At 43.5% G+C, this 25,874-nt stretch overlaps 1 protein-coding gene and 1 pseudogene across 2 annotated transcripts; one reads left to right on the forward strand and one right to left on the reverse strand.

The window, feature by feature from the left end:
- The first annotated feature begins 840 nt into the window (after positions 1-840).
- LOC118418855 lies at positions 841-4,778 on the forward strand. Of its 2 annotated transcripts, none has more exons than XM_035824948.1 (6): positions 841-1,047; positions 1,552-1,727; positions 2,018-2,220; positions 2,635-2,766; positions 3,282-3,423; positions 3,944-4,778. In XM_035824948.1, the coding sequence occupies exons 1-6, from the start codon at positions 886-888 to the stop codon at positions 4,128-4,130; spliced, it is 1,002 nt and encodes a 333-aa protein (XP_035680841.1). In that variant the 5' UTR covers positions 841-885; the 3' UTR covers positions 4,131-4,778. The 2 variants fall into 2 exon arrangements, with proteins under 2 accessions (XP_035680841.1, XP_035680842.1); XM_035824949.1 differs by having other exon boundaries at positions 2,638-2,766.
- Positions 4,779-4,880: 102 nt separating this feature from the next.
- Positions 4,881-25,608, reverse strand: LOC118418858 (annotated as a pseudogene).
- Positions 25,609-25,874: the final 266 nt, after the last annotated feature.

Here is a 25,874-nt window from a genome sequence, read left to right on the forward strand (position 1 = left end):
GCAAACGTGTGGGTTTTTATGGGTAATTTTCCAGCTCAAACGAGCCATCTGTCTCTGCTTGTAAGTTAGAATATTCTTGGTTTTTAATAGTAGGCACTTCGTTAAAGACTTGAGGGTACTAAGAAGGAGTGGTATGAGCCAACTGAAGTCTGAGAACAGGGCTAAAAGCGCGCCATGTGTGTACAACCTGCCATGTGTTCGCCACACTGTCACTGTGAGAGGAACGTCCCGACTTTGTCAGCCACAATGCCAAAGGTCTAACATTAACACCCACTCACCAAAATAACCCGACTGACATTCGCTCACAAATATGGGATACTGGCACTCTCAAGTTCCAGTCTGCTTGTGCTGCTTACCTCACTGTGACTGTATTCCAACTACATGTGCAATGCATTTGCTATGAAGTTACTATGAGTTTATTTTAATGTGATGTTGTTATCTGAAAATCTTCCTCTTCTTGTCTTGTGACCAGGTAGGTAGGTAGGCAGGACATCCGCGTACTTTTGGGCCAAAGTGGCATCTTGCGATCAGTCTGTGCATAGCATCCTTTGGAAAGAACCAGATGTCTGGAAAGAACTGAAAATTACCAGTCGAAGAGAGGAATGATAACATTAAAATAACTGCAGATGGACATGTATAGTTTTGCTTTTGCACTACCTCACTGAAACCAAGATCTCGAATCACGCATATCGTCGTCGGTCGATCTTCGTTCTAACACCAATAATTCGAACACCGATAATTCGACGCGTCCTCAAAAGGCTCAATGGGTTCTGAACACACAAAAATCGTTCCGAAGGTAGCCATGGCGACAGAATAGTAAACAACAAAACAACTACTACTAGTACTTATGGCAGACGAGTTTTGTGTATCACAGAAGGTCCGGAGATGTGTTTTATTGTCCGTTACTCCTTACACATCTACATTGTCGTAGTCGGGCTTGTGGCGTTCTCAGGAATAGTGGATAGATACGTCGACCGACACCTGGCCGCTCACAGGACTCTCGCCAGGCTACCGGCGGTCGTTGAGAACGGGTTTAGGCATTACCAGGTAACATACAAAAACAACATGATAGTATGTCTTTATGATATCCCTAACAGACATGTCTTGTTCGACGCCCGTTACGCTGTTTACAGGCAAGAACTACTGAGAGAGCACGTATCTGTGGACTTGACAATTAACCACGCAAACGCTTGTCTTTTTTCCCACCTGTATAACGTTACCTTTATATGACCGCATTCTCAAAGTCATTAGCTGAGACTCGCCTGTGGCCTATACCTATACACAGAGTATACAATATATCCGGGGAGGCTCTGCTAAACCGGGCTGTTGTGCCAAATTGTGGGCGTGACTTATACAAACAAGCAGTCAGTCGATCAGAGTAGCCTGACTAAAATCGCGCTCCTAGCGGAGGGGTCATTAACCCCAGCCAGCGACGAGAGATGGTGTAAACACAGGCTACCGATCAGAGGATCGGCTTTAGAAAACATTTAGGCGATTCTTTGATTGGCTGAAAGATGGTATGTGTTGAACACCTCTCTTCGTCAATACTAGCTAACAGACGATGAGACCCTGATCCTGGCCACGGTAAAGGAGGAGGGCCGGGCCGGGCGCCCTGAGCTGGTCTGGTGCGGTCTCTACACGGGACCAAACCTCCCTCAGAAACTCGCCAAGATAGAGACAGAGGTGGGCAACAAGAACTCTGTCTTGTCACGGGCCAGTCATAAATGGTGAGTTTGTTACAGCAAAGTGCATCAATTACATCGGGACATCTTGTACTTTCTTGAATTGTCTTACATTTTTCTCAAAATTTTCTCATCCTTTTTCATATACCATGCGTTGCAATGAGACTTTGTTTACGATTTGTTGGCAGGTTGCTTTGTTTTTAGTTGACCATCAACAAGGTGGTCGAAGTAGTTGTCTAAAGGCGAAACTTAAACTTTTTCAAACATGTCTTCTCATATGCTAAAGTTATGTCCTTTCCCTGACTATAACAAACAACTGTTCCTATCTTCTTCAGGCACTTCACCAGGGTGCTGACAGCCTGTCAGAGCGTGCGCGGTCCCAATCTCGTCTACGACCCCATCACTGACGATGACGTGTACCTTCCCGGCATGCCCCCTGTCCCACAGACATGGTGCCAGCTCGGGTCCAACATGGCGGGAAGTTTTGTCGGCTCGGTGGCGTCGGTATTCTGCCCGGCTGAGGACTACAGAGCAATGGGTCCGTCTTGTGACAAGTTTGATTTATGTTATGTTTGCTTTTATTCTATCAATATTAAACGTCATACTATAAACCTTACACGCTAACTCTAGTTCACCTTTATCCGCGGGGTAACCTATATCCATTGTTTTACAAAACAGGATATCTTGGGATATCAAGTGGACAGACGGTAGTTTTAAATGGCAATATCTTCAAAATATTACAGTTATTCTTTAATGTTGCTCTGTCAGTCGGTTTAATTTCATGTTTTTGACAACAACGGACATAAGTGACAGTGACCTAGCGATAAATAATCTTTTTCTACACTATGAAATAAACAATTTCAACCCTGAATAGATCTACATTCCTTTTCTCATAAAAGAATGCGATGGGAAGTCCACAATCTCCACATAAATTGTTCTTACTACAATACAGCAACGCGAGCCTACCAAGAAGCGGTGTCCCGGGACAGAGCCGTGACGCTGCTACGGAAGGGTACATACCCCGGGACATGGTACTGTGGGACAGGGGACAGGAGCACGAGACTGGTGGAATATCAATATGAGTGTAAGTCAGTATGTCTTTGGTTGTTTCAAATTTGATATTGAGTAATATTTGTTATATTAGATATCACTAAGGCCTTCGCACATTTCCTACCCGGGGCCCTGCCGGCCGGGCTGTTTGCAAAAACGAAAAATTAAGTTTAAGCCAATAGATATGCACAAGGTATGCTGTTGAATTATTTTTGGTATTTTTGTTGTCTTTTACATCGTGCATTTTGTTCCCCCAAACTGCCAGATCGGGCCCTTTCGTGGACATGAGCCTAAAAGATCAGTTTCGTACGCCTAGAGTCGCCTCGCATACAACTGGTAGTTATAACTGTGGTAAAGAATCATAGCCGCGCATGTTTGTTTGGGGTTATCTATTCGTGAAAAATTCAAAACTCAACTCAAAACTTTTCATCGTATTTACGAAGGAAGGATCGGACGGTGTATAACCGTTACTATCAAAGTTACCAGCATGTGATATCCTCTTAATATATGTGCAATGTGCATAAAATGGGTTTATATTTTTCTTTATAGTCTTGTTAGGCAGTCTAGACTCGTGTTGCCTGGAACACACGCGGTGTGAGGAGACAATTGAGCCCGGTCAGACGAAGTTCTCCCTTTACAACCCCGGTAGCCACCCGCTCCTACCCTGCTGGTGTGAGGCGTACTTCGAGAAGTAAGTTCAATGGTTCCTGAAAGTTTCGAAAAGTACCACGCAAATGCATTAAAGCGTTTAGGCAGAAAGATTATGTTGCTGCAATTATGTGTATGTATGAGAGAGTGCGGGAGAGAGAGAGAGCGGAAAAAGAGCCAATACGTTGATCCGCACCTCCCCTCTGCAATGATTCTACATCTTCGGCTGTTTAACAGTGCCAATATTTTACTCTTTCGAGTCTGCAACACACTAAAAACGTAAAAGAACGCAATCAAGTATCTTCGTAGTGCAACCAAATGCGGGATTGGGTCATTTTACACTTGTCAGTATTGTCCCTGTCCTTGGTGCTGAATGCTATCTACTGTAACACTGCATCTTTTAACCGCATGCGTGTAGCCCGCAATCTTGCACTAACGCAATTATACGCATTATTCCTGACTTTTTTAAGCTCTAAGATGAATAAACCATCTCTTAAGTAGTGTTTAGAGGTACTTAATGTTTTAGAAGTAGCTGGTAATGACACAGCTTTATTCGCTCACAGATGTCTACAAAAGGCCGGTACCTCACCAGCGCATGACGTGGGGGACCTATACTTCAACTACCTAGACAACACGTGTTACGAGCTGCAGCACAGAACCGTGTGTACGGGCGGACTGTTGGGCGTGTGCTGGCGGTGGGAGGCGACTCTGGTAGGGGTAACCCGGGACCTCTGGACATTCAACCCGTAATACTGAGACGTTACCTTTCCGTGCTTATTACATTCAACAGCACTCAGACGCTTGGTTAAAATTTTTGTACATGCTGCTTTCCTTCGGTATCTTGTTCACGTCTTCCCAGAAGCTCTGACATGGTACATTAAATATATGACTTCATTTTAATGGAAGCATTATTATACATATTAAACACCCCGATAAATAATTCGCTTCGTCTTAACTTTTAAATCAGAACACAACGAATGATTTTCGTAGCGTCAAAACTTCAGTGTACAATATAAATACAAATGTATTTGCATACCACACCCGGTGCTAAGTCACTGTATGGTACATTGACTACATATACCAAATAGTATGTACTAGTACTTCATGCCATTAAAGAAGGAACTACGCGCTGTTTCAGGCATACTTTACGCCTGGACTAATGTACATCAAGTACGGTAAGGGTCTCTTCACTTAGCTTCAAACCTCACTTGGTCTTAAATACGCAGGACCTAATTGTAACAAGTGTTTTCGATGTAACATCTATGATCAATCGGTGCCCACATGCCTGCAAGGCTGCTGTGTTATGCCTGGGGGCGGTTAAGCTTGTTACGGCGCGGTCACACGTATCTGTCATAAGTCGACTCTGATGCCGAACAAATAAACAAGTGTACGACTTGATCTTGTTTGGCTGATCGAGCGTAGTATCATTATTTCTTACACCCCAGATGTATGGTCGATTTTTGGTTGACCAGTGTTTTCGGTTAATATAACCAGAAAAGGCCGATGTGTCACTGGCCTTTTTGTTACTGCAGCTAACTAATACAGATACAGATACAGTTTAGGATTTGATCATCATCTGGTAGAACTCCTCGTAGTTGATGTGGCCGTCACCATCAAGGTCAGCCTCGTCTATCATCTCGTTGACTTCCTCGTCCGACAGCTTCTCTCCCAGGTTCGCCATCACCACACGGAGCTCGGACGCCGTGATGAACCCTGGGAAAATAAGGTCATCTTGAGGCCAAGGGTTCCTATTAGCGCATGCGTACAGGGTGCCCACCCGGTATACAACAGTAAAACCTCTTTTTTTTTAAAGTGGTGCCTTTTTGTCAGTATTTAGGTTTGATTTTATAGGTTAGGATTACTACTCACTAATTTTGCCCCAAAACAATGTTTAAAGAGCCGTATGAAAAGTGGTAGGAATTGGCTTGCAGACACTTTAGGAGATGATGTATCCTGTAAAGGTGAATTTTGATGGACTTTTAGTTATAGAGGTGAGACTTTGCCCCCATCCTCTTGTACTTATTTGAATAGAATTCCATACTAGAACGTATTGATGGGATATGCTGGGACGTTGGTGTGCCGCCATATTGGATGGCAGTACTACAGCAGACCATAGTTTTTATCTTGACAAACTATTTTTGTCAAATAGATATGGTAATACAATGTATATTTTTTTCTTAACATTGCACAGCAGCTTTTGAAGTGTTCAATAAGCGCACAAAGGACAATGGCAACCACGGCCTTACCGTTTCCGTCCTTGTCGAAGACTCTGAAGGCCTCTTGGATCTCTTTCCTGTTGTTCTCCTCCACCTGTTTCTTAGCCATGACCATGAGGAATTCTGGGAAGTCAATACTTCCGCTTCCATCACTATCCATTTCACTGATCATGTCCTATAAGAGATTGTCGTCGTTAAGATTTTGTTGTCATAACTTGTCAAAGTAGAACGCGTATCAACTACTGCAGACCCATTTTACCAGTACACATCTTAAAATACTTGACCGCGTGTCACAATCTTCTCATTATCCTCTTCTTTTATCTTTATTTGATAAATCAAAATTGCAAACGGGTAATTGAAATGACCTAGCCGAATGGTGTTGATTTTATGATAATTATCGTAATATACTCTTTTTTTTCGGAGTGTAGCAATGTACCTCAATTTGTCCCCCTCACCCACACAGAGGGTAAAATGTGTCGTACAATCTAGAACGTTTGATCTGAACATGACAAGAGGGCACATGCCCATCGGCGAGTGTCTCCGCATCGTGCGGCTAACTCACTAGGACGTGTACGGTACCCTGCCTGAATACATGCCCCAAATAAGTTCCTTCCTGCGTGATTTTGAGATCTGACATATATGGATTTGCGGCTTGTTAGTAGCAGATATGGAGCCCAGTTATCATGCTCTGCATAGTCGTTTCACTGAGTAGATTATATCTGTTTTAAATTTACTGTCCCCGTGCCCGAAAACGCCATGTATCATGTAGTGCTGTCGTTGTTTTCAACACTATTATAGACTCACTTTAACAAACAAACAATATCTATTTTTGAATACACTACTGATAACACCGAATTTTCAGATCTAGCTCTTACAAAAGTGATAGGTAGATGCAGTCACATGAGATGTTATTTCTGAATAGCACCAAGCGGATTGAAACTATGGTTAAATTACTCGCAATCTTTCCCTATGAAATACCGCCCATGCAGCATAACTACTTCCTGTTGTACTACAAGTGCTGTACATTTATGCCATCTCTTAGTCATCAACGATGCGATGAATAGTACCACCAACAACAACATATTCATATGTTTGTCATATGTGTCACAACAGGCCATGAATCGAACTTTAGGTACAGTTCTATCCTGGATAGCGATGAAGCAAAGCTCTATTGTCCGGTTTTGTCGTGTAATAAAGTCGTCACAGACGTCAATGCAAAGACAACACGGACGTGTCGTACCTGTAGTTCAGCCAGAGAGGTCATCTGTCCCAGGTTCTCCATGACCTCCCCCAGCTCACGGGTCGTTATGGACCCGCTCCCGTCGGCGTCAAAGAGCGAGAACACCTCCTTGTACTCGGCTATTTGTTCCTCAGAAAGCTGGTCGGCCATCTCCATCCGACAAGCGCGGGTATATGGACCTACATATACTCCCAACAACCAAATTCCGATGGCGGGAGGCAAACTAATTGGCAGAAAAACAGCGTTTCCTAGGTACGGAACTCTTAAATCCACGGGGCTGGAACGTTAATGAACACGGGGTAACCGGCTTCTCTTACAACGTCAACACTGAGCGATAAAATCGTTCGTAGAAACGTCAATCAAAACAAGGCTGTCGAACACTGACGACGAGTACTACGCATCCTCACCGATAAGGACTTGCGTAAGAGCAGAAGGGGAAGGAACGTGACCCAAACGTCAGTAGGTACACACTTCTTTCTGGAAGGACGCTGTCCGAGGTGTCAACAAGCTATCAACAATCTCAACGTCACTAGGATGCCTTGAAGAAGCGAACCTGCAGTCATGTCACTATATGTCCGGTTCTACAGATGACCGCATCCTTGCCCTCGGGGGAATTTGCCCCAAATGGTTTGGGATTGGTACTACCATGTGTCCCGCCATATTTGCGATGCGAATTCGCTAGCGGCTTTTATTATCGCCGAGAAGCACTGTTATCTTCGCATGCGCATAATCACGAGGGACGTCTACGTAGGGTATTTCCACTTGTCCGAAATTTGAATCACATGGAGCACCAGTCTCTTTTAGAATTATCTTGTGTCCAATTAACAATTAACAGCCTATAGATAAAGACATTGGATGGTTATATCTGGCTGGAGTGGAGACAACCTAGTAGCATATCGTCTCTGTTTGCATGGAGACTGATTCTGTGTGCCAAAAGACGGAACTACAATGTACCAAGGTCAACAGCTACTAAGTGTCCAGCAGCCGTGAGTAGCCACCAGAAACATCGGATTACTTAATCTCATCCTTCATAGGACCTCATCTCCAAAGGCAGCATGTTGATGTTGTCCCCTTTGGCTTTGCTGGTGACATGGTGTTTTCTGACAGCAGTCATGTTCTGATGACTCCCGTTGGAGACAGAGGTCACGTGCTGACGGACAGGCAGTCATCAGCAGCTGGGCACGATGGCAGTCAGAAAACAGTACGTCACAAGAAATTGAAGATCTCACACCTCCGTTATCCACTATTGTGAAGTCAGTCTATGTCTTTTCTTGCTGGACCAAAGTTTTCCCCTACCTTAGCAACCTGCCAGTCTCCTGTCACACTATATCTTTCAACTCATTCACTGTCATTCTACATTATTTAAATAACCACGGACACATGCCAGGACAAACAAACATACAGACCCAAAACAAGGCATCCAACACATCGCCCGGAGGAGAATATACATGCTGAGAGCGCTCACTGACAGGTTCTTTGTACTGGACCTAAGGTCCAACCATCTAAAAACTAGTGGAACATGCGTTTTGCTAGGATTGGTGCTTATAAGAAAATGTGTTGACAAGATCCGTATTGAAACAAATTCCATTTTATTTAAAGATAATTTCAGAGATCAAAGTTTAGCACCTCGTGGTGACAAACCGGTGCTCCAATATACATGTACATAGAGTTCATCTGTTTTGCAAATGAGTCCATACGGGTGGCGTCTATTTTTTGCTAAGGCCTCTTCCGTAGATCATTCTCATATAAGGCAAGTAACAACCCGGTATTAAAGTAAGAAACTTCCTGTACCTTGGAGCATACTCTACCATTTTGAGCTATGGCCATGTCACTCAATTTCGCCAGACGAAGAGAAAATTACAGGTCGAATAGTATCAATCATGGCTCATTTTATCATGACCACCATGCACCAAGGAAACATTTTTATACCAAGGTATATACATATAATATACATCATCTAGCTATATCAGAATCAATGTCTTGTCGCCTAGTGTAAGCCCTTCCGGTGGTGCCCAATGGAGATTCTACGAGATGTGGATGTGGAGAACATTTAAGCTTTAAGCTAGTTTTATAGACATCAACAGCAGACAATCATATGAACACAAACGGTAAATTTTCACAACAGATTCGATCCTAGACCATACACGTTTTACTGGTCGTGACACTTTTATGATGTCACAACTAAAATATAAAATACATGCAACGCCAAAGAAGATATTTAAAGTGAACATATCTAATTGCCTTGGATGGTTTGGTATCTTTCACATAGACCCGACCCCCTTTGTCGAAATTGGTTTTGACTGTATTGAACGACGATATGTTTTATCCACGTAAGGGGTAAACTTGTGTAGAAGAAACACATGTACTTTGGGTACAAAGGTGTTCTGCCCTTATTCTTCAAGCAGATGTGTGGCATGCAGAACAAGTCCTGAGAGCCAAACAACTGCTTGGAGACTACTCCAGATATGACGATTGATCGACTCAAGCTTTCGTCATCATGTCGTAAAATTCCTGGTAGTTGATATGGCCGTCTCCGTCGATGTCGGCTTCGTCCAGCATCTCGTCCACTTCCTCGTCTGTCAGTTTCTCTCCCAGGTTCGCCATCACTACCCTCAGCTCGGACGCCGTGATGAAACCTAGAACAGCAAGATAAAAATGTCACGCTTGCGTCTTTGTTGTGGTTTGGGATGACCCAAATAGTAACGAGTGCATGAGAAATGGATGAGCAACTGCCGACCAAGTCTCAGTAGTCCAGCAGAGTGACCTTGGCAATAGTTTTGCGACCCGTGACGTTTTGCGGCCGCTGCGCCCTTCTGCACCGAGCGCATGCGCCGTCGCAATGAGTGCTGGACGGTAAACCGCCATGGTGTAGTGTAGTACCAAGAAGGTTAAAATTTGTGTAGTACCAATACGTCCAGGCATACGGTGTGCTATGAATAGATTGTGGGGCTGTCCGGGAAAGGTAGTTAAAGCAAAGCAGAGTGTTATTTGGGCAGCTTTGGCAGCGGTGTAGACAGTTGTTCATCCTTTTTCTCCCAGTCAGTACATGGTGGCGTCACAAGTGTGATCAAGTTGTTAATAGCAGCTATTTCAAAGCTATCTTAAAGCCTTCTCGTTGTAGACCTGGAAAAAGACAAGTTATAAAGTAGTGCAGTCGATCAAAAAATAATGTTGATACTTCGGTGTTCAACCTCCCAGGATCACATGAAGTCTCCATGAAAAGTGAATGGAATATGTGTACCAACATATAAACCACATATTCCGATGAGACGGCATACCATACGAGATGCTCCTTCCGACGCTGTGAGTGACCTAACCCTATCCTCACCTGAACATGCCACTAGGATGTAAGCGTTCGGTTAGGATCAGGGCACTCACCTCACAGCGCTCAAGCGAAGAGATTCTTACTCCCCTACACTCAGGTTTTTGTCATCATCTCATAGAATTCCATAAAGTTGATGTGACCATCCCCGTCGATATCGGCCTCGTCAATCATCTCACTGACTTCCTCGTCGCTCAGCTTTTCACCCATGTTGGCCATGACAACACGCAACTCGGAAGCAGTGATGAACCCTGCGGTACATGGTGACGAGATGGGTGAGAAATCATGCATTATGGGTCATGATGTCACGTCCGGTAAGGTCTAGACTGGTATGCTTTTTTGTCTGTTCGTCATTTTGTCACTGGAGGAATATTTGCTATTGCCAGACAGATATGGAGGTGATATTTATGTCAGAAAGAAAACAGGACCAACATTATAACTACTAGTATTTCCGCCAGTGTTATCCAATGAAAATGGGCAGATTTCCACAAATTGATGGCGTCAAGGTCCGTATATGTGTTCGAAGAGATATGTTTCACAGAGCTGTGTGAGATGGCAGTAGCTTACCAGGAATTTGGATGTGGTAAGATAGATATAAAGATAAGCTTTATCTCCTAGAATTTGTGTGTAAAAGATAACGGTAAGATTCATACGCAATATACAGAATACTGAGTTTTCCAGGGTTTGGGGTGTAATGTAATGGCAGTGATCATGACGATCTACTAATAATGGAATGCTGGTGATCATGACCATCAACTACTAAGTAATTAATCATTGTAAGAGCTCGTGAAAACCCATGGAATTTGTGTGTGGTGAGTTGATGTTGAAGAAGGATTCAACTGCAGTTTGTTTAGATGGTGAGAGCGGCGTGGCTGCAGATGGGTAGGGACTGGGAAGGGGTGCGGGGGTGTTATTCTGGTTATGGCTGCACGCAGGGTTATGGCCTGTGACATTTCTACAGAGAACTGTATAAGCGACATTCCTGTCCTCTCCTGTATGTATCCTCTAGTGCAGGACGATTTCGGCTACGTATCTGATAGGCGGCGGGCCGCGCCTATTTTAAAAAAATTGTGTTGTCATGTTTTTAAGAGAAATGCTAAGTAACGTTACATCCTATTGTGTTCGGCGGAATTAACGGTATAACACGTTACATGTATGTTCAACATAGGCTTTTTCTTTGCACAAGCTAGTCTATACAATGTATAAGGACTAATATATCGATTAAAGCTACTGGTAGATCTTATATTTACATATTTTGTTGCTATCCGTCCCACATATTGCCAGTACTATGGCAGGCATGTCAGATTAGACCGGTACCGGTTAGTACTGTCAACGTTGGACAGCAGAAATCAAACCACATTACCATTGCCGTCCTTGTCGAAAACCCTAAACGCTTCTCTGATTTCTTTCTCGTTGTCAGCGTCGCGCTGTTTTTTCGCCATGACCATGAGGAATTCTGGGAAGTCTATAGTGCCGCTACCGTCAGCATCCATTTCGTTGATCATATCCTGAAGAGAAAGGAAAAGACAACTTTATTGATTTTTCCCTTTTACATTGCATCAGTTATTGACAAAACATGGTGGCTACATACTCACCACAATGAGAAACAAAGGTCAATTCGTAAAAAAACAATTAGTAAAGACAAGGAAAGAATACTATTCACACTGCGCAATCATTGGATCATCCTTAATGAGTTATGGGGAAAGTGCCGGAGTCGCGTGGTAAAGCTGGCTGGGGGGGGGGGGGGGGGGGGGTTAGGGGAGGGACAAAAAATAAACTTACTTCCATTCCCAAGAAGATCCCCCACTCTCTATCATTAGTATTATACCCCCCGTTCTCACTCTGGGACCGACCTAAACCACACTTCTCGGCGGTGCGGATGTTTCCAGAGACTGCACAGTCAGGTTATGTGTCACTTCACTCCTTATATAGTATTGGGATTACGTCATTGCGGATTGATCCAATTGTAGCGCAGTGTGAATAGCAACGAAAACCATACATATCTAAAAGGTATGAAATGAACAAAGATTTTTTGGTCAATTGAAACTGATATCATCTTTAGAAATTCGTTCATGATTATGATATGAAAGCTTTTGATATAAAAAATGCTTGAACACAAAGTAAGATTTGAGTATTGCTTGCCGCTGACATAAAAAGAAATTCATCATGCATCTGGCAGATTATTGATGTATTTGACCAAACCAGTCGTCAACCTCAGTTTTTGAATTGCTGAAGATATAAGCTCGACGTCGGGTGTAAAAGTATAGATTGTCTGAGTTGTATGTGAATAACTTTTTTTTGTAAGTCTAGATCATGAGATATCTTTTTATCAGTCATCGATATCATTGTTAACAACATAACTATGTTTGTTATTTTTCACTTGTCAAATCCTATTCGACGCAAAGCCTTGTCTAAAATATCCACTTAAAATATGTCATAGCTTCCTCGCTAAACTAGAGCTCCGAAAAGTTTGATCTTTCTTTTTCTCCCGACGCTAATAGACTTTTCTAGGCACTCTTGTTTATCTGAGCCCCGGATGTGTCATGGCGACCCCCTATCTGCTCTCACATCATCGTTAAACTATATATGTACATGCCACACTGGGGCAAAGATAACACCACGTCACAGTTTGCATAGCACTCCAATCCGCGAAGGCAGCCGTGTTACCAAAAATACTTGCCTAGACGCGAACATTAGACTATTAACTTTCTAAACTACTCAATAAAAGGACGCCCATGTAATGTTTTATGGCTGCCATCACCGATGTTGCAATGGAAAACGAAATAAAGGTTTCCCTTGTGCTATAGTTGAAATTTTATTGACATTCCATTTCTATGAAGACTTCTACTGATTTTGCCAGAGTCCTCTGAACAACTTAAATCCTTTAATCCTTTTGGAATTTCTTTTCAAGGACCCTTGCTATTAAAATCTTAGCCGGTCTCATCCGAGATAGAAAAATGTCGGCGTGTCTGTGACGGCAACAGTAGCATGCTGTGTTGAAAGCTGAGTCTTATTATGTACGGAAATGTTCAAGAAAACATGTGACAAAATTTTATCATCGGTCTGCTTTCAGGTCCAACTAACAGTAACGGTAACATGGGGCCTAACATGGCTTGTATTGTTATGACATCATTTTATAAAGATGTGCAGCATTTGTCAAAGAAGATGTCCCATTTCGATTTGTACTAGCGATTATCTGCCTTGTATCAAATAACTCTGTTTGTCACAACTGCCATCTAATTAGACGCTCAATGAGCTGTCTTCCTCAATTTTCTAGCCCTGATAAGGTTAATTTTTGACATCTAACAAGGGTCAAGTGCAGGGACGTTATATATGATCCTAGTATTTTATTACACTGAATATCCCAATGTAGTCTTTTCGTGAACTATCGACCAAGATCAGATGTTGGCGTTTACTACTCTCCAAGCACAGGTTAGGCTCCGGCTGTTTTTTAGGCGTTTGGCTGAGAAAAAAAAAACGACAAAAGTTTACAAAACAGCCGGAGCCTAACCTCTGCTAGGAGCCTAACCTCTGATTGTTGACAGCATAGAGATTACATTTTTCCGAGGTAGGATCGGTTGCTAAGATGCTAATTCTGATATCGGAAAAAACGGCACTTGAAAACGTGACGTCATTTTACGACAAACCATTGTATCATTAGTTATAGATGTTATAGCCGAAGGAACAAACCCGTTTAGGAAGCTGTCCGGCCGATATTGTGCTCCAAGAGAGGTTAAGATCACGCCTAAGTAATTTGATTGTCACTTAGGACGTACGGCAGGATGACGTCAGCAAGTTAGAACAGTCGTGGATTAATTTGTCGTACAAGATCTATATGTCTTCTTGTGACGGAAAACATTGTCGTAGATTCTTGTCGACTGTTGCTCTGTCATAGCCTGGCTGAAAATCGTAGAGAAACAAAATCGTACGACGTACTTAACCGCGCCTAGCCTTTAAAGATTACACTGACACAATCTACAAACCTGCAACTCCGCTATCGTTGTGAAGACACCCAAGTTACGTAAAACCTCTCCTAGCTCATCTGACGTGACATGACCGCTGCCGTCCCGATCGAACAGAGAAAACACGTCCTTCAACTCCGCGATTTTGTCCTCTGTTAGTGTGTCCGCCATACTCCTGCCGCTTAACTGGTGGGAATGAACTTGTTCTACTGCTGCTGACCTCTCTTATATGGATATATCCCGCCCAAGCTTATACAGCTTCCACGTAAGCGTATGACAGAGATGGCTACTATATTAATCATAGGGAGCAGCCTAGTAAATATTTGGAGTGAGCCACGCGTATGAAGACCAGCTCCGGTATACTCTTGTTGAGCTGCTTTACTGTGAGTAAACTGGTTTCCGTTTACTCTGGCGGCGTTTAGATTTCTTATAAAGCGTCAGAGGCACAATTATAGTAACTTGTGATAAGTCCAGGGACTGACTGATGATAGTCCGCATTGCGTAGTCTGGAACGTCCCAAACTTAGTATGTATGTGGCCTTGTGTGCCAGCTGCCTTTAACCGGACTGAGTTGGTTAGACGCCTCTAGAGACTGGAAAACAGTAGAGCTGATCAAGGTCTCCTGCTTTCTCTTATTGGGTCGGTAAAGGGCAGTTAGTACTCGCTCTTAGTGTGTCTACCTGGTCACAACGGTTTCGGACATAAGAGATACTGCACCGTTCTACTTATGTAATTCATAACCTTGAAAGTGGTCTTCGGGTTTTGCGACATGGTTAACAGGGCCTTAACACTGAAACCGAATTAGCAGGAATCAAGCTGAACCAGCCGGAATGAAGTATTTGCAAACTTCGTGCCACATTCGGGCCATTCGGGTGGGAATTCCAAATGGACCTTATATCCCCTTCACACGAGAAGGAATGGGCCAAAATGCCGTCAGAATAAAAATTCTTTTCTATTCCTGGGAATTCGTAGTGTATTCTAGAAATTCTTTTGGCCACATTCTGGCAGGATTCGAAGTGACTTGCCGTTTCGCTTCTCGAATGAGGTAAGAATGTTTCGAACAATGTTGGAATGCCGTAGAATGCGGTCAGACTGCAGTTAGAATAGTTAAAATACACTTAGAAAACACTTTGAATGCCGTTTGATATTTCTCCACTTCAAATGCATCTCGAAAGTTTTTAGCATGTCAAAAACTTTCGGGCCAGCCTAAACAACGGGCACAAATATCTGGAATGCAGTGAGAATTTCTAAAATACACTACGAATTCCAAGGAATAGAATAGAATTTTCATTCTGACGGCATTCAGGCTCATTCTTGCTCTCGAGTGAAGGGGCCTTATAGGGCCTTCACACGGAAATCGAATTAGCAGGAATCAAGCCGAACCAGCCGGAATGAAGTATTTGCAAACTTCGTGTCACATTCGGGGCCATTCGGGTGGGAATTCCAAATGGGCCTTGAATCTCCTTCACACGAGAAGGAATGAGCCGGAATGCCGTCAGACTGAAAATTCTTGTCTATTCCTGTGAATTCGTAGTGCATTCTAGACATTCTTACGGCATTCGAAATATTCTTTCGGCCACATTCTGGCAGGATTCGAGGTGGCTTGCCGTTTCGGTTCTCCATCGAATGAGATAAGAATGTTTCGAATAATGTTAGAATGCCGTAGAATGCGGTCAGACTGCAGTCAGAATAGTTAGAATACACTAAGAATCCACTACGAATGCCATTCGATATTTCTCCACTTCGAATGCACCTCGACAGTTTTTAACATGTCAAAAACTTTCGAGCCAGACAAAAGAACGGGGACGAATATCTCGAATGCAGTAAGAATGTTTAGAATACAGTACGAATTGCGAGGAATTGCCACGAATAGAAAAAAAATTCATTCGGACGGCATTCCGGCTCATTCGTGCTCTCGTGTGAAGGGGGCTTTAACATTGGTTAAGTAGTTCGAACTACCTTAGCGTGGTCTCGCCTTGCACTTCACATAGTCGAGAAAAAAAGTGGTTGAGTATTATCCAGGGATTTCCCGACGAAGGCTACTGTCCTGCCGGGCAATTTTGGGCAATTTCGGTCGTGACCCTTGCGTGGCCCTGTGGGATACCCTTCGGCTCCCGCGTTACATTTGAGTACGGTCGGGCCCCTAGCTGGTACATTTTGAATTCGGCCCGGGACCCTGTGACAAACCCCGTGGGGTAGACTGAGGGGTAGCCCCGGTGTCCGGTTTGTTGAAACATGCAATCTTGTATCCATCGAAGCTAGTGAACACATGGACATGAGTGTTTTGCATCAAAATGATGATGATGATGCTCCAACAAAAGACGTTGTTCAGCTTTACAGTCCACAATGAGTCCAAATTCAATTCACAAAAAGAAAAACACTACGTACACAGAGGAACAGACTGATCTAATGGCGACATGTTTCTTGTGACGACAACGTTCGGGCCTGCCTGGCCGATGTTGCTCGTGACCTTCACCATTGAGATATAGTAAGAGTTTATTGACACCCAGGGATCTATATTAAAACTGGCAGCTCGTGTTGTAAAGATCCGACTCTTTAAAATTTAACACTTTACAATGTAACGTAAAACCGACCGGGTGACGATCGTCATCCTCGAGAGATTTACACACAGGCAAAATAGAATCTTACGCTTGTTTGAAAAGTACCGCTGTTTTATGAGATTTGTAGTGCATGTATATTTATCCATTATTAGACGTAGAGTTAAAGTATCCAGCAACATTGGCACGTAGTGATTATGACTGGTGACTATGATTGATGGTTTAATTGGCGTTATCTGTTTCACGAGGGGAGGGACCAGCCTCCAAGCAGATGTTGGAAGGGAATATCGTAATAGTGTCTAACTTTTCGCGTTTTTCTGACGTTTGCTCATGAAGGGGGTCTGCGTACGATTTTCCCTCCCACCAATTATATTTAGATATAGGTGGTGAGTTACAATGGCCCATTTTTTTCTATAATCTTCTGGTTGACAACGATACCAAGGTGACATGGCGTAATGCTTTCTGGCGGCTAAACTCTGTCTCATGTGGTGTAGTGGACTATCAGAAAAGCCAGTGGGTCAGAAAGCGTTACGACGTTTGCCTCAACATCTGCTAGAATGATGAAAGTAATTCTTGGAGGTCCATTTTGGCCGGAGCGCTTGATATGGTCTCTGTTTACAGGGTCGACTCCCTCCAACTCAAACATTACAGCAGAGGCACGATCTCGGCAGACATCAAACCTTAATATCAAATCCTACTATGGACATGTTAACAATGCAGCTGTCAGACTAGTCGACCGAGCAGATTGTGTCTTGTTTTGTCTGAGTTTCTGTAGCGATTTCTGTTTTTCTGTAGTGGTGCAAAAACTTGCACACGATAGATAGAAGTAAACAAAACATTGCAACAAGACGCCTAAACATGATGAAGCCATGCGTCCGCTTGGAAGCTGCTCTCAACGGTCTTCCGGTGCTTCTGTCATACAATATTGTAATGTACTTTCAAATATCATTACCCTTGCAAAGAGGTCATGTTTTTATGCTTCCACGGTTTAATACAATAACTAGGAAGGAATAGTGAAACATTAAAACAATGGTTGTATTTTTTAACGGACTTTCAAAAATTCAATGCAGTTTTCGGAATTTTGGTTGACGAGGACGATACCGATATGAAGTATAACGATACTGTTTAGGCCGACTTTTAATCGTCAGTTATCATTCCTCTGTACGAGCACTCATGGAATGTTAGCAATGTTTGTAAGGCACGCACTACAACAAAACTAAGCAATGCGTGTAAACAAACATCTCCATTTAAACCCTTTTGTGGTTATCTTTCTCATCCTACCCATTATCTATTTTTCTTCTTCCATTTGGTACTTAAATGTCTTTTTAAAGTTAAAGAAGTACTTGATTTTGACAGAAAATTGTGTGTTATCTTCCAGCTTTCTGTCGTTTTTTTCAGCAGACAGTGAGCGATGTCTAGGCTGACATTTCATGGGGTAATATAAAGAATGCTTTATATAGATGAGATGGGGCACTGATGGTGGATAGATACTTCATAAAGCAGCAGTATTTTACATGTCTTACCTGAAGTTCTGCTACAGAAGCGCCGCGGCCCAAGCCTCTTAGAACACTGCCCAGCTCTTTCGTGGAGATATATCCGTTTCCGTCCAAGTCAAAGAGAGAGAACACATCCTTGAATTCCGCAATTTGCTCCTCCGTTAGAACGTCCGCCATTTTGAAGGCCCCCGCGCAACGGTCCTGGGAATTTACGGTGCGGCGACTACTGATGTCTGCGTCCTGTCACATCCACGGGACCAGTCTTCCTCTCCTTCCGCTGACAAACGCCTGTCTTGATACGCAAAATTCCTCCGATAACAGACTTCCTACAATTGGAAGGAGCAGCTTTTTCCGAAGGTTTCCCCCCAAGGGACAATTCAGGCAATGCCCACCTAACACGCGCAACTCCCGAAAATAGTGAGTTGTGTCAAGGCGACGTGACAGACACTGAACTTTCCATCCGTGTTGTTACAGTTGTCGGCTGTCCTATCGCGTTACAGGGATGGCACTAGGAAAAGGACACCTAAAACCGGCATCAAATACTTGCTGTACACATAATGTCATCCACACTTGTTATGCCTTACATATGCATAATACGCTTGATGTACGAGTGTCTATCTACAGGTCATGTGAGTTGAACTTGCTGTGTGGTACGTTCAGAAACGAATACGCGTCATCAACGCGAATGGGTGCGAGCATGCGCAGCACGTCCGTGTCAGAAAGTGACGGGTTTGGATGAAACAACCCCTGACTCCTGTGGTATCCGTGGCGCTTAACGAGACAAAGAGATGACAAGCGGGGATTTTTTGTCACTCAACCTAGCCATCATCTCTGAGCTCTATTTGTCTGTATAAAGTTGTGCAAACACAGACTACCAGACGAAACCGTACAACGACATAAATGGGGTATATTGATGATATGAACGATATAACTTTCGAAGAGTTCAACCGAATATGGCCTGATATGCTTGATTTGAAGCTTCAAAAGAACATAGATTTCGAAGACTATTTAGAGATGAACCTTTAAGAAACTCTATCACAACCCGAACAACCTTACCCACTCGTAATGGCTGAACTCACTTGGGTCGTAAACATGTTTTTGTTCAAAGAGGAGTTTGCTGACAGCGAGTCTACATACCAGTAATAATTGTCTGACAGGAACCTTTGGAACACATTCCGTCAGATTTCTTCAGCGGCATCGATGCAACTTTAAGAAAGGGATTTAGAACATTTTGGAACCTTCGATGAAAAACAAAGTGGTACTCCCCATTATCAAGATTTTTAGCTTCGCTAAATGGAAAAGTTGTTTTGTGCGACGAACAATAAAGTATCCAATACAACAACGAAGTAACGCAGTTGAAAACGTAACAACCTCTGACCAAGTTGGCATCGAGAATAATCGAATGACCAATTGTTGTTGGGTGAAAGTCATTGATTTGCTTGCTTGTCTATTTGTTTGCTTGATTAGTAGGTTGTTGTTTCGTATACCAATAGTCAATCGTGAATACCCCCAATAGGTAACTTTCCATTGAGGCCAAGAACGAAGTCCCCTGAAAGATCTAAGCGCGAAAAGAAAGGCCAAAGTCATACGTTATGTTAAACCAATACGATGATGTAACTTGATATCACTGCAGATCTTCATATATCCCTTCTCATGTAACACCAGTTATGGGTAGAGTCAGGGACTCGATAATGTTACCCCAGGGGGCTAACACAGCAACGCAGTTGTCCTATTCGTTCCCAAGGAGCAGGTATTCAAGGAACAAAGAACCTCTGGGTACTAGCTGGAAGGTTCTCTGTCGCTACCAATGACGTGCCTGCCATCACAAAGATGTAATGACGACGTCGACTTCCTTTAACGGTAGTCCTTTTGATACGAGGCTTTATTTTTCCATATGGACATCTAAGTAGTAGGGATATTCCAACTGGAGAGAACCAGCTTTTTCCCCCAGTTCTATATCATACTTTTATTTACACACATTTTTCAGTAGGTTTGATATCATTTTAGGTGCAACAATGACCATAGTTTGAACAGTAGGGGAACCTAAAATCATACGTTATAATGGAAACGAGCGTTACTTTGTAAAATTAAACTAGATCTTCTGTTGATTCGATAATTCGCATAGCAGCGTTCTTCCTTGCAGATCAGACGTAGGCGAAGCGTTTAATGCAATTCTATACATTGTAGCGTCGTCCACACAATAGGTTCATCAAGTGTTGTAAAGTAGTTTTTTAGTCGTAAAAGTCGCTCCCAGAGTTTGATACATTGTGCCGTGGCCCTCAGAATCCTGGATCTATAGCGAGTAGCATTGCACTATTGTTGTTGCAGAGCATCGTCCAACATGCGGAAGAATTTCTCCAAAACAATATATTGCAAATGTTTCAGCCAATTTCATCCACGTTCGTACATTGTAGCTTCGCCATCAGAAGGGTGGATCTATGGCGAGTAATCCTTAAGGGACCTTAAGGTTTTACAAAGCTGCGCTCATGACGTGGAAGGGTTGCAACGTTTCATCCGATTTTGTACATTGTGGTGTAGAACTCCTCGAAGTTGATATGACCGTCCCCGTCGCTGTCTGCCTCGTCTATCATCTCGTCCACTTCCTCGTCTGTGAGTTTCTCTCCCAGGTTCGCCATCACCACCCTCAGCTCGGACGCCGTGATGAACCCTGAAACATCAGAAGATGGACACTTGTCGTCACGTGGCTATGACGTAGGAGCTGTCGTCATGCTGGTTGGTTAGTTACGCGGACGAAGCCAAATGTTTTCAAACGGTTGGTTTCGCCATCATTACCCCGAACCCGGACGCCGTGATGAAACCTGAAAAGTCAGACGACAGGACGCTTGTAGTCACGTGCCTATGACGTAATCTAGCTGCCGTCAAGCTGGTTGGTTAGTTACACGAATAGAGTGTCAGTATCTGTATCAGTATCTGTAGAAATGTTTCAAGCTGTTGATGTCGTCGTCACAAACTGCAGCGTGGATGCCGTGATGAGACCTAAAACATCAGACGACAGGTCGCTTGTAGTCACGTGGTTATGACGTAATCTACCTGCCGCCATGTTGATGGGTTAAAGCAAGTAGGTTGGTTAAAGACTCCATCCACACACCGGCGTACAGCTCAGCGCACCTCCGGGGAATGTGGTCAAGAAAGGGGGTAAGGCAGAGGAGGGAATGTGTAAGGAACAGCGAGGAATGGACAGGAGAGAACTTTGCTGCAACCCTGGCACTAACAAACTGTGACAGGACAGAGAGGGAAGGGGACACCCGATACATCACTCCATCATGCAGCACCCGACGAGTCAGGCCACCAAGGTACAAGGTACAGAAAAACAACGACATGATGCGAGGTACAGAAAAATTGCAGCGTTTTCATCCGACCCGTTATTTGCCTTGAGTCCGCATGGAAATTAAAATTCGTTAACTTTGCATTATTATTTTGCGCATAAGCATATAGACTCTTTGTTAACATTTCTGGTGTTTTTTTTTAGATATTTGAGTGAGCATGTTTAACTATAAAGAGAGTCCGTACTCGGTTAGAAATACATGCGTTTAATGAGCAAGTTTCTTAGCAGCCATACAAACAACGACACCATACCGTAGCATTGCACAAAGGCCAATTTTTAATACATAAAATACACTAAACATATATGTTAAAATACTAGCCCAGTTGTATGTTAAGTTATTACTGGAAGAGACGAACACCCTGGAAACGGCCAGGAATAGTAACAGCTGAGTATTCGGAAGCCTTGGGTGATTTTTCACTGCCAAATCGTGCAGGTTTGATTTGGTGTGCCGGAATATTGTATAAGGTGAAAATGGATTTCTAATTGCTTTGCTCGTTAGTCATATAGTCCATTGACACGGTCCGTACTTATTTGGGAAGTGTTAGCATAGCGTGAGTGGCCGAGATGCTCTAGGCGCAAATCTGTAAGTGTGATAATTGATATGCTGGGTGATATTTCACACTGGCAGTGCGCTGGAACATCTCAAAATATGGCGTGGAGTTCCTAATTTCCAAGCAGATGTATCGCTGTCTGTCCTGTTTCGTCAGATTATGTGATTATGACTGACGACGTGTAACTAGCCTGGGTACCATCCGGATAGTAGTTCGCTTCTCGCTCCGGCTTTTATTATCCACTATATACAGAAGCTTTTCTGCTGTTCTAGATGCGAACATAGGAGCGAACTACTACCCGGATGGTACCCAGGCTAGGAAGGTTGGAGAAGGAGGCAACATAACAAACGAAGAATTAAAAAAAAGAGACGTCCTACGAATACAAGCACCCCCCCCCCCCCCCCCCCCCCAAAGAAGACCCGCAGCTCAGACAAAATTGTGGCCGGCTACAGAAAACACATCATAAGCCCCCAGGAAAACCTTTCATGGTAACGTTAGGCCCTGTTTACACTCTAGCACACCGTATAACATTCCCCTACCATTTCCGTCCTTGTCGAAGACTCTGAAAGCCTCCCTGATCTCCTTCTCACTGTCTGATTCCTGCTGCTTTTTGGACATGACGAGCAGGAATTCTGGGAAGTCTATCGTGCCACTGCCGTCGTGGTCCATCTCGTTTATCATATCCTGAGAAGGAAAAACATCACTATTATTTTTCTGAATGTTAGGCCAAATAAAGTAGGTCTTTTATAACATCCTCTACAGACTCCAAATCTAATGTGAAATCTAGAGCGCATAAAAACAATTTGCCTAAGATTTCAAGTAGAGACCATGTGACGTTGCAACAAGAGTTAAAGCAACAAAACAACGTATCACAGCGGACAAGTCTTTTATTTGTAAATTCAAGAAGTTCAGGAAGTGACACTATTGTGGTAGACTACTAGTTACATGTATATAGATGGCTCTCATTGTGTAATCTTCAAGCAGATGTTCGGGTGGGCAAAGTTTTTTTGACAGGTTGGCTTGTCGCACCTCTGTTATCGCATCTGCTTGGAAAATAGTTACGGCTGTGGTAATAAATTATCACTGTAACTTGGTACATTTTGTCCTCTCTTGACCTGTGACACCGAGACCTCACCTCTGAACTGATCAATCGATGTTGTTTCGTCTATTTGTGGATGACATCAGCATGTAGACCGAACATTCAGAAGGTCACGTTACACAGTTCACCAGTTCCTCTTCTACCGTTTTATACTACATACACTGTACATGCAGTCGGAAAAGCGTCACAATTGACGCTAATGATAAACTATAAGGCTGACATTTACACTAGCTCTATCCATGCCTCTCTGCAAATTTCACAGAACCTCACTCTACCGTCGGCATGTGAAGTACTTGCCACCAATGCAAACACGACATGCCTGTCGGTCGTTTTAGTAACAAACGGGATTAGTTGTCTGCCTAGCCTGGCACCCATCCCTCCTCACTCCAGCCGCTGCCAAATAATTTGCAAGGAGGAAGGCGATCAGAGGAGCGAACAGGAGCTAGACTAGGGGGGATATCAGGCCAATCCGCTGTCCTTAACTATACAGAGAGACGCCATAACCTACAATAGGCGTTGAAAGGCTTTTCAAAGACCAGTAAATGTTCAACCTAAGCGAATGTCTAACCTGAAATGTTGCTTAACTAGTCACGGTTAGTGCTTGGCGTAAATAACCAGAGATATTGACCATATCATTCCTAGACTCGGGCCTGCCGTCGGGAGTCATGAACCCTGTAGCCTACATACTTCCACTAAAATAACTCGTGGAGAACGTCGGTCACTCAATCACGCTACATGATAAGGCTTGGCAGATCAACAGTTGGGTTTTTAAAAACTGTGATGGAATGAGAGACAATATTCCAAAATCATATCCAGTTGCTTGAGTAACTTCTTTTGGGCGTTTCTTATTACCTGGATGTCTAACCTTCAACGACGACATACAGACGCTATTGTTGCAAACTTAGACCTAACTGATGTTGTCTGATTGGATACAAAGGTACAAGGACTAGTCCTTGTGTAAAGATTCGTCTTTTTGTAACTGCCATTCCTCTGTAGCTTTAGATGGCGTGGGCTTTGATTAGGGCTTCTGGAATAGGTTTTGGAAGTGTTTTGTAGTTGTAGCTTTTTCTTCTGTCTGAGTCACCAGTAAAGGCATTTTAGGAGTGTTACTCGCGGTCAGAAAAAATCGGTCATCCAGTTTAGATTTGCCTTATCTGTACGGTTAGCTATCGATTTGACCCGGATTTGTCTTTAACACCATCTCATTAGGTACAGGACGCCGATTGCAAAAATACCAAACCCATCAGAACTGTTTCTTCGGTTCCCAAAGTCTGTCCTGTTAGGTTGGTTATCGTCTATGTCAAACCAGTGAATTTAGCGCCAAACGAAACCAAAGGATGGTCATTCGTCATGCGCTTCCATTCTGTAAGGCTAGCTGGGGAAGTGATGTCCATCTCGTCTGTAGGACATCTGGTGTAAAAATAACCCTTAGAAGGGTTTAACGGAGAAATGTCCTGTCTATAACAACACTCCTATGGGAGGGTGCTGACTGAATTCGTTTAAATTCCAAAGGTCTACACTGAGAGTAACTATTTCGATGTGGCAGTGATGTAACAAACTCTTGGATATAAGAGCAGGTGGGGCACCAAGTGCAAATAGCCCCAGGAACATGGCTTTGGATAGAGAAGTCCTGATCATTATAGCAGTCAACGCGGTGAAGTTAGGGCGCTGACAGAAGACCATGTCTATATCTCATGTATGACTTGTATTCGAGGACAGCTTACTATATATAAGGTGCCAATCATCTTATCACATTCAATAAATGCACGTCACATAATTTCCGAGCACATGTGTGGACCAGTTTGTTTTGTGCGTGTCATTATTAATGGCGCACACTTTTCAGCAAGTGCATGGAGACGGCAAGAAAAAAATAGTCACCTTAGGAGAGAAAAATTTAGATAAAGACGCTGCCAAACAAGCGGGAGCTTGGAGATTGATTACACATAATACTAATGTAAGCTACACATAATACTGATATAAGCTTCACACTTATACAATAAACCATCGCTGATGAAACATGTGACTTGCCTGTAGCTCCGCCAGCTCCGGTTTGTGTCCCAGCGACTCCATGACCTCTCCGAGTTCGTTGGTCGTGATGGACCCGCTGTTGTCCTGGTCAAACAGACCGAAAACCTCCTTAAACTCCGCGATCTGTTCCTCGGAAAGTGTGTCCGCCATGTCCTTGCCTTCAACTGACTCCGCTGCTGCTTGCTTGGGGGAATAAGAAGGAGGCGCTGACTTAAGAATCTGAAGACGGCGTGGAATTCTTAAGCACTCCTCTGGCCTGGCACGGCAGACTCCGAGGAACCTTGAAGCTAAAACATCCGGGTGTGGAGAAGTAGGCGCTACATTGTGCTGGTATCCCGGTTTGGCTAGAGTCTTGGTAGCGCATTCGTGCGGACAGCCACTAGAGAAAACTGCGACCGCTAAATATAGGAGGTCGGGCCAGTTATGGCGATAATTGCCGTGCTTTGTACACAAGCCAGGGCTTCGTTTTACCAAACTCCAAGCAGATGTGTTCATCTGCGGTTTGTTTTGTACGTCGGCCACAGTCACAAACGTCGCACGACGTTATCATAGGATAGTCAAGTAGGATATGACAAACAGGGCAAGTCGACAAAGTTGGGGATCTACAACAATCCTTGCCCTCACAAGACAACTGAAGTGTACAGTGTGTGAAATACGTGCGAAATTTCTTAGAAGGT

This window comes from Branchiostoma floridae, chromosome 7 (genome assembly GCF_000003815.2).
Source record: "Branchiostoma floridae strain S238N-H82 chromosome 7, Bfl_VNyyK, whole genome shotgun sequence".
NCBI classification, from domain to species: domain Eukaryota; kingdom Metazoa; phylum Chordata; class Leptocardii; order Amphioxiformes; family Branchiostomatidae; genus Branchiostoma; species Branchiostoma floridae.

Coding starts and splice junctions, on each gene's coding strand:
- LOC118418855 (XM_035824948.1), top strand. CDS start 886: ATGTGTTTTATTGTCCGTTACTCCTTACACATCTACATTGTCGTAGTC. Junction 1,728..2,017: donor TCACGGGCCAGTCATAAATG/GTGAGTTTGTTA, acceptor TATCTTCTTCAG/GCACTTCACCAGGGTGCTGA. Junction 2,767..3,281: donor GGTGGAATATCAATATGAGT/GTAAGTCAGTAT, acceptor TTTTCTTTATAG/TCTTGTTAGGCAGTCTAGAC.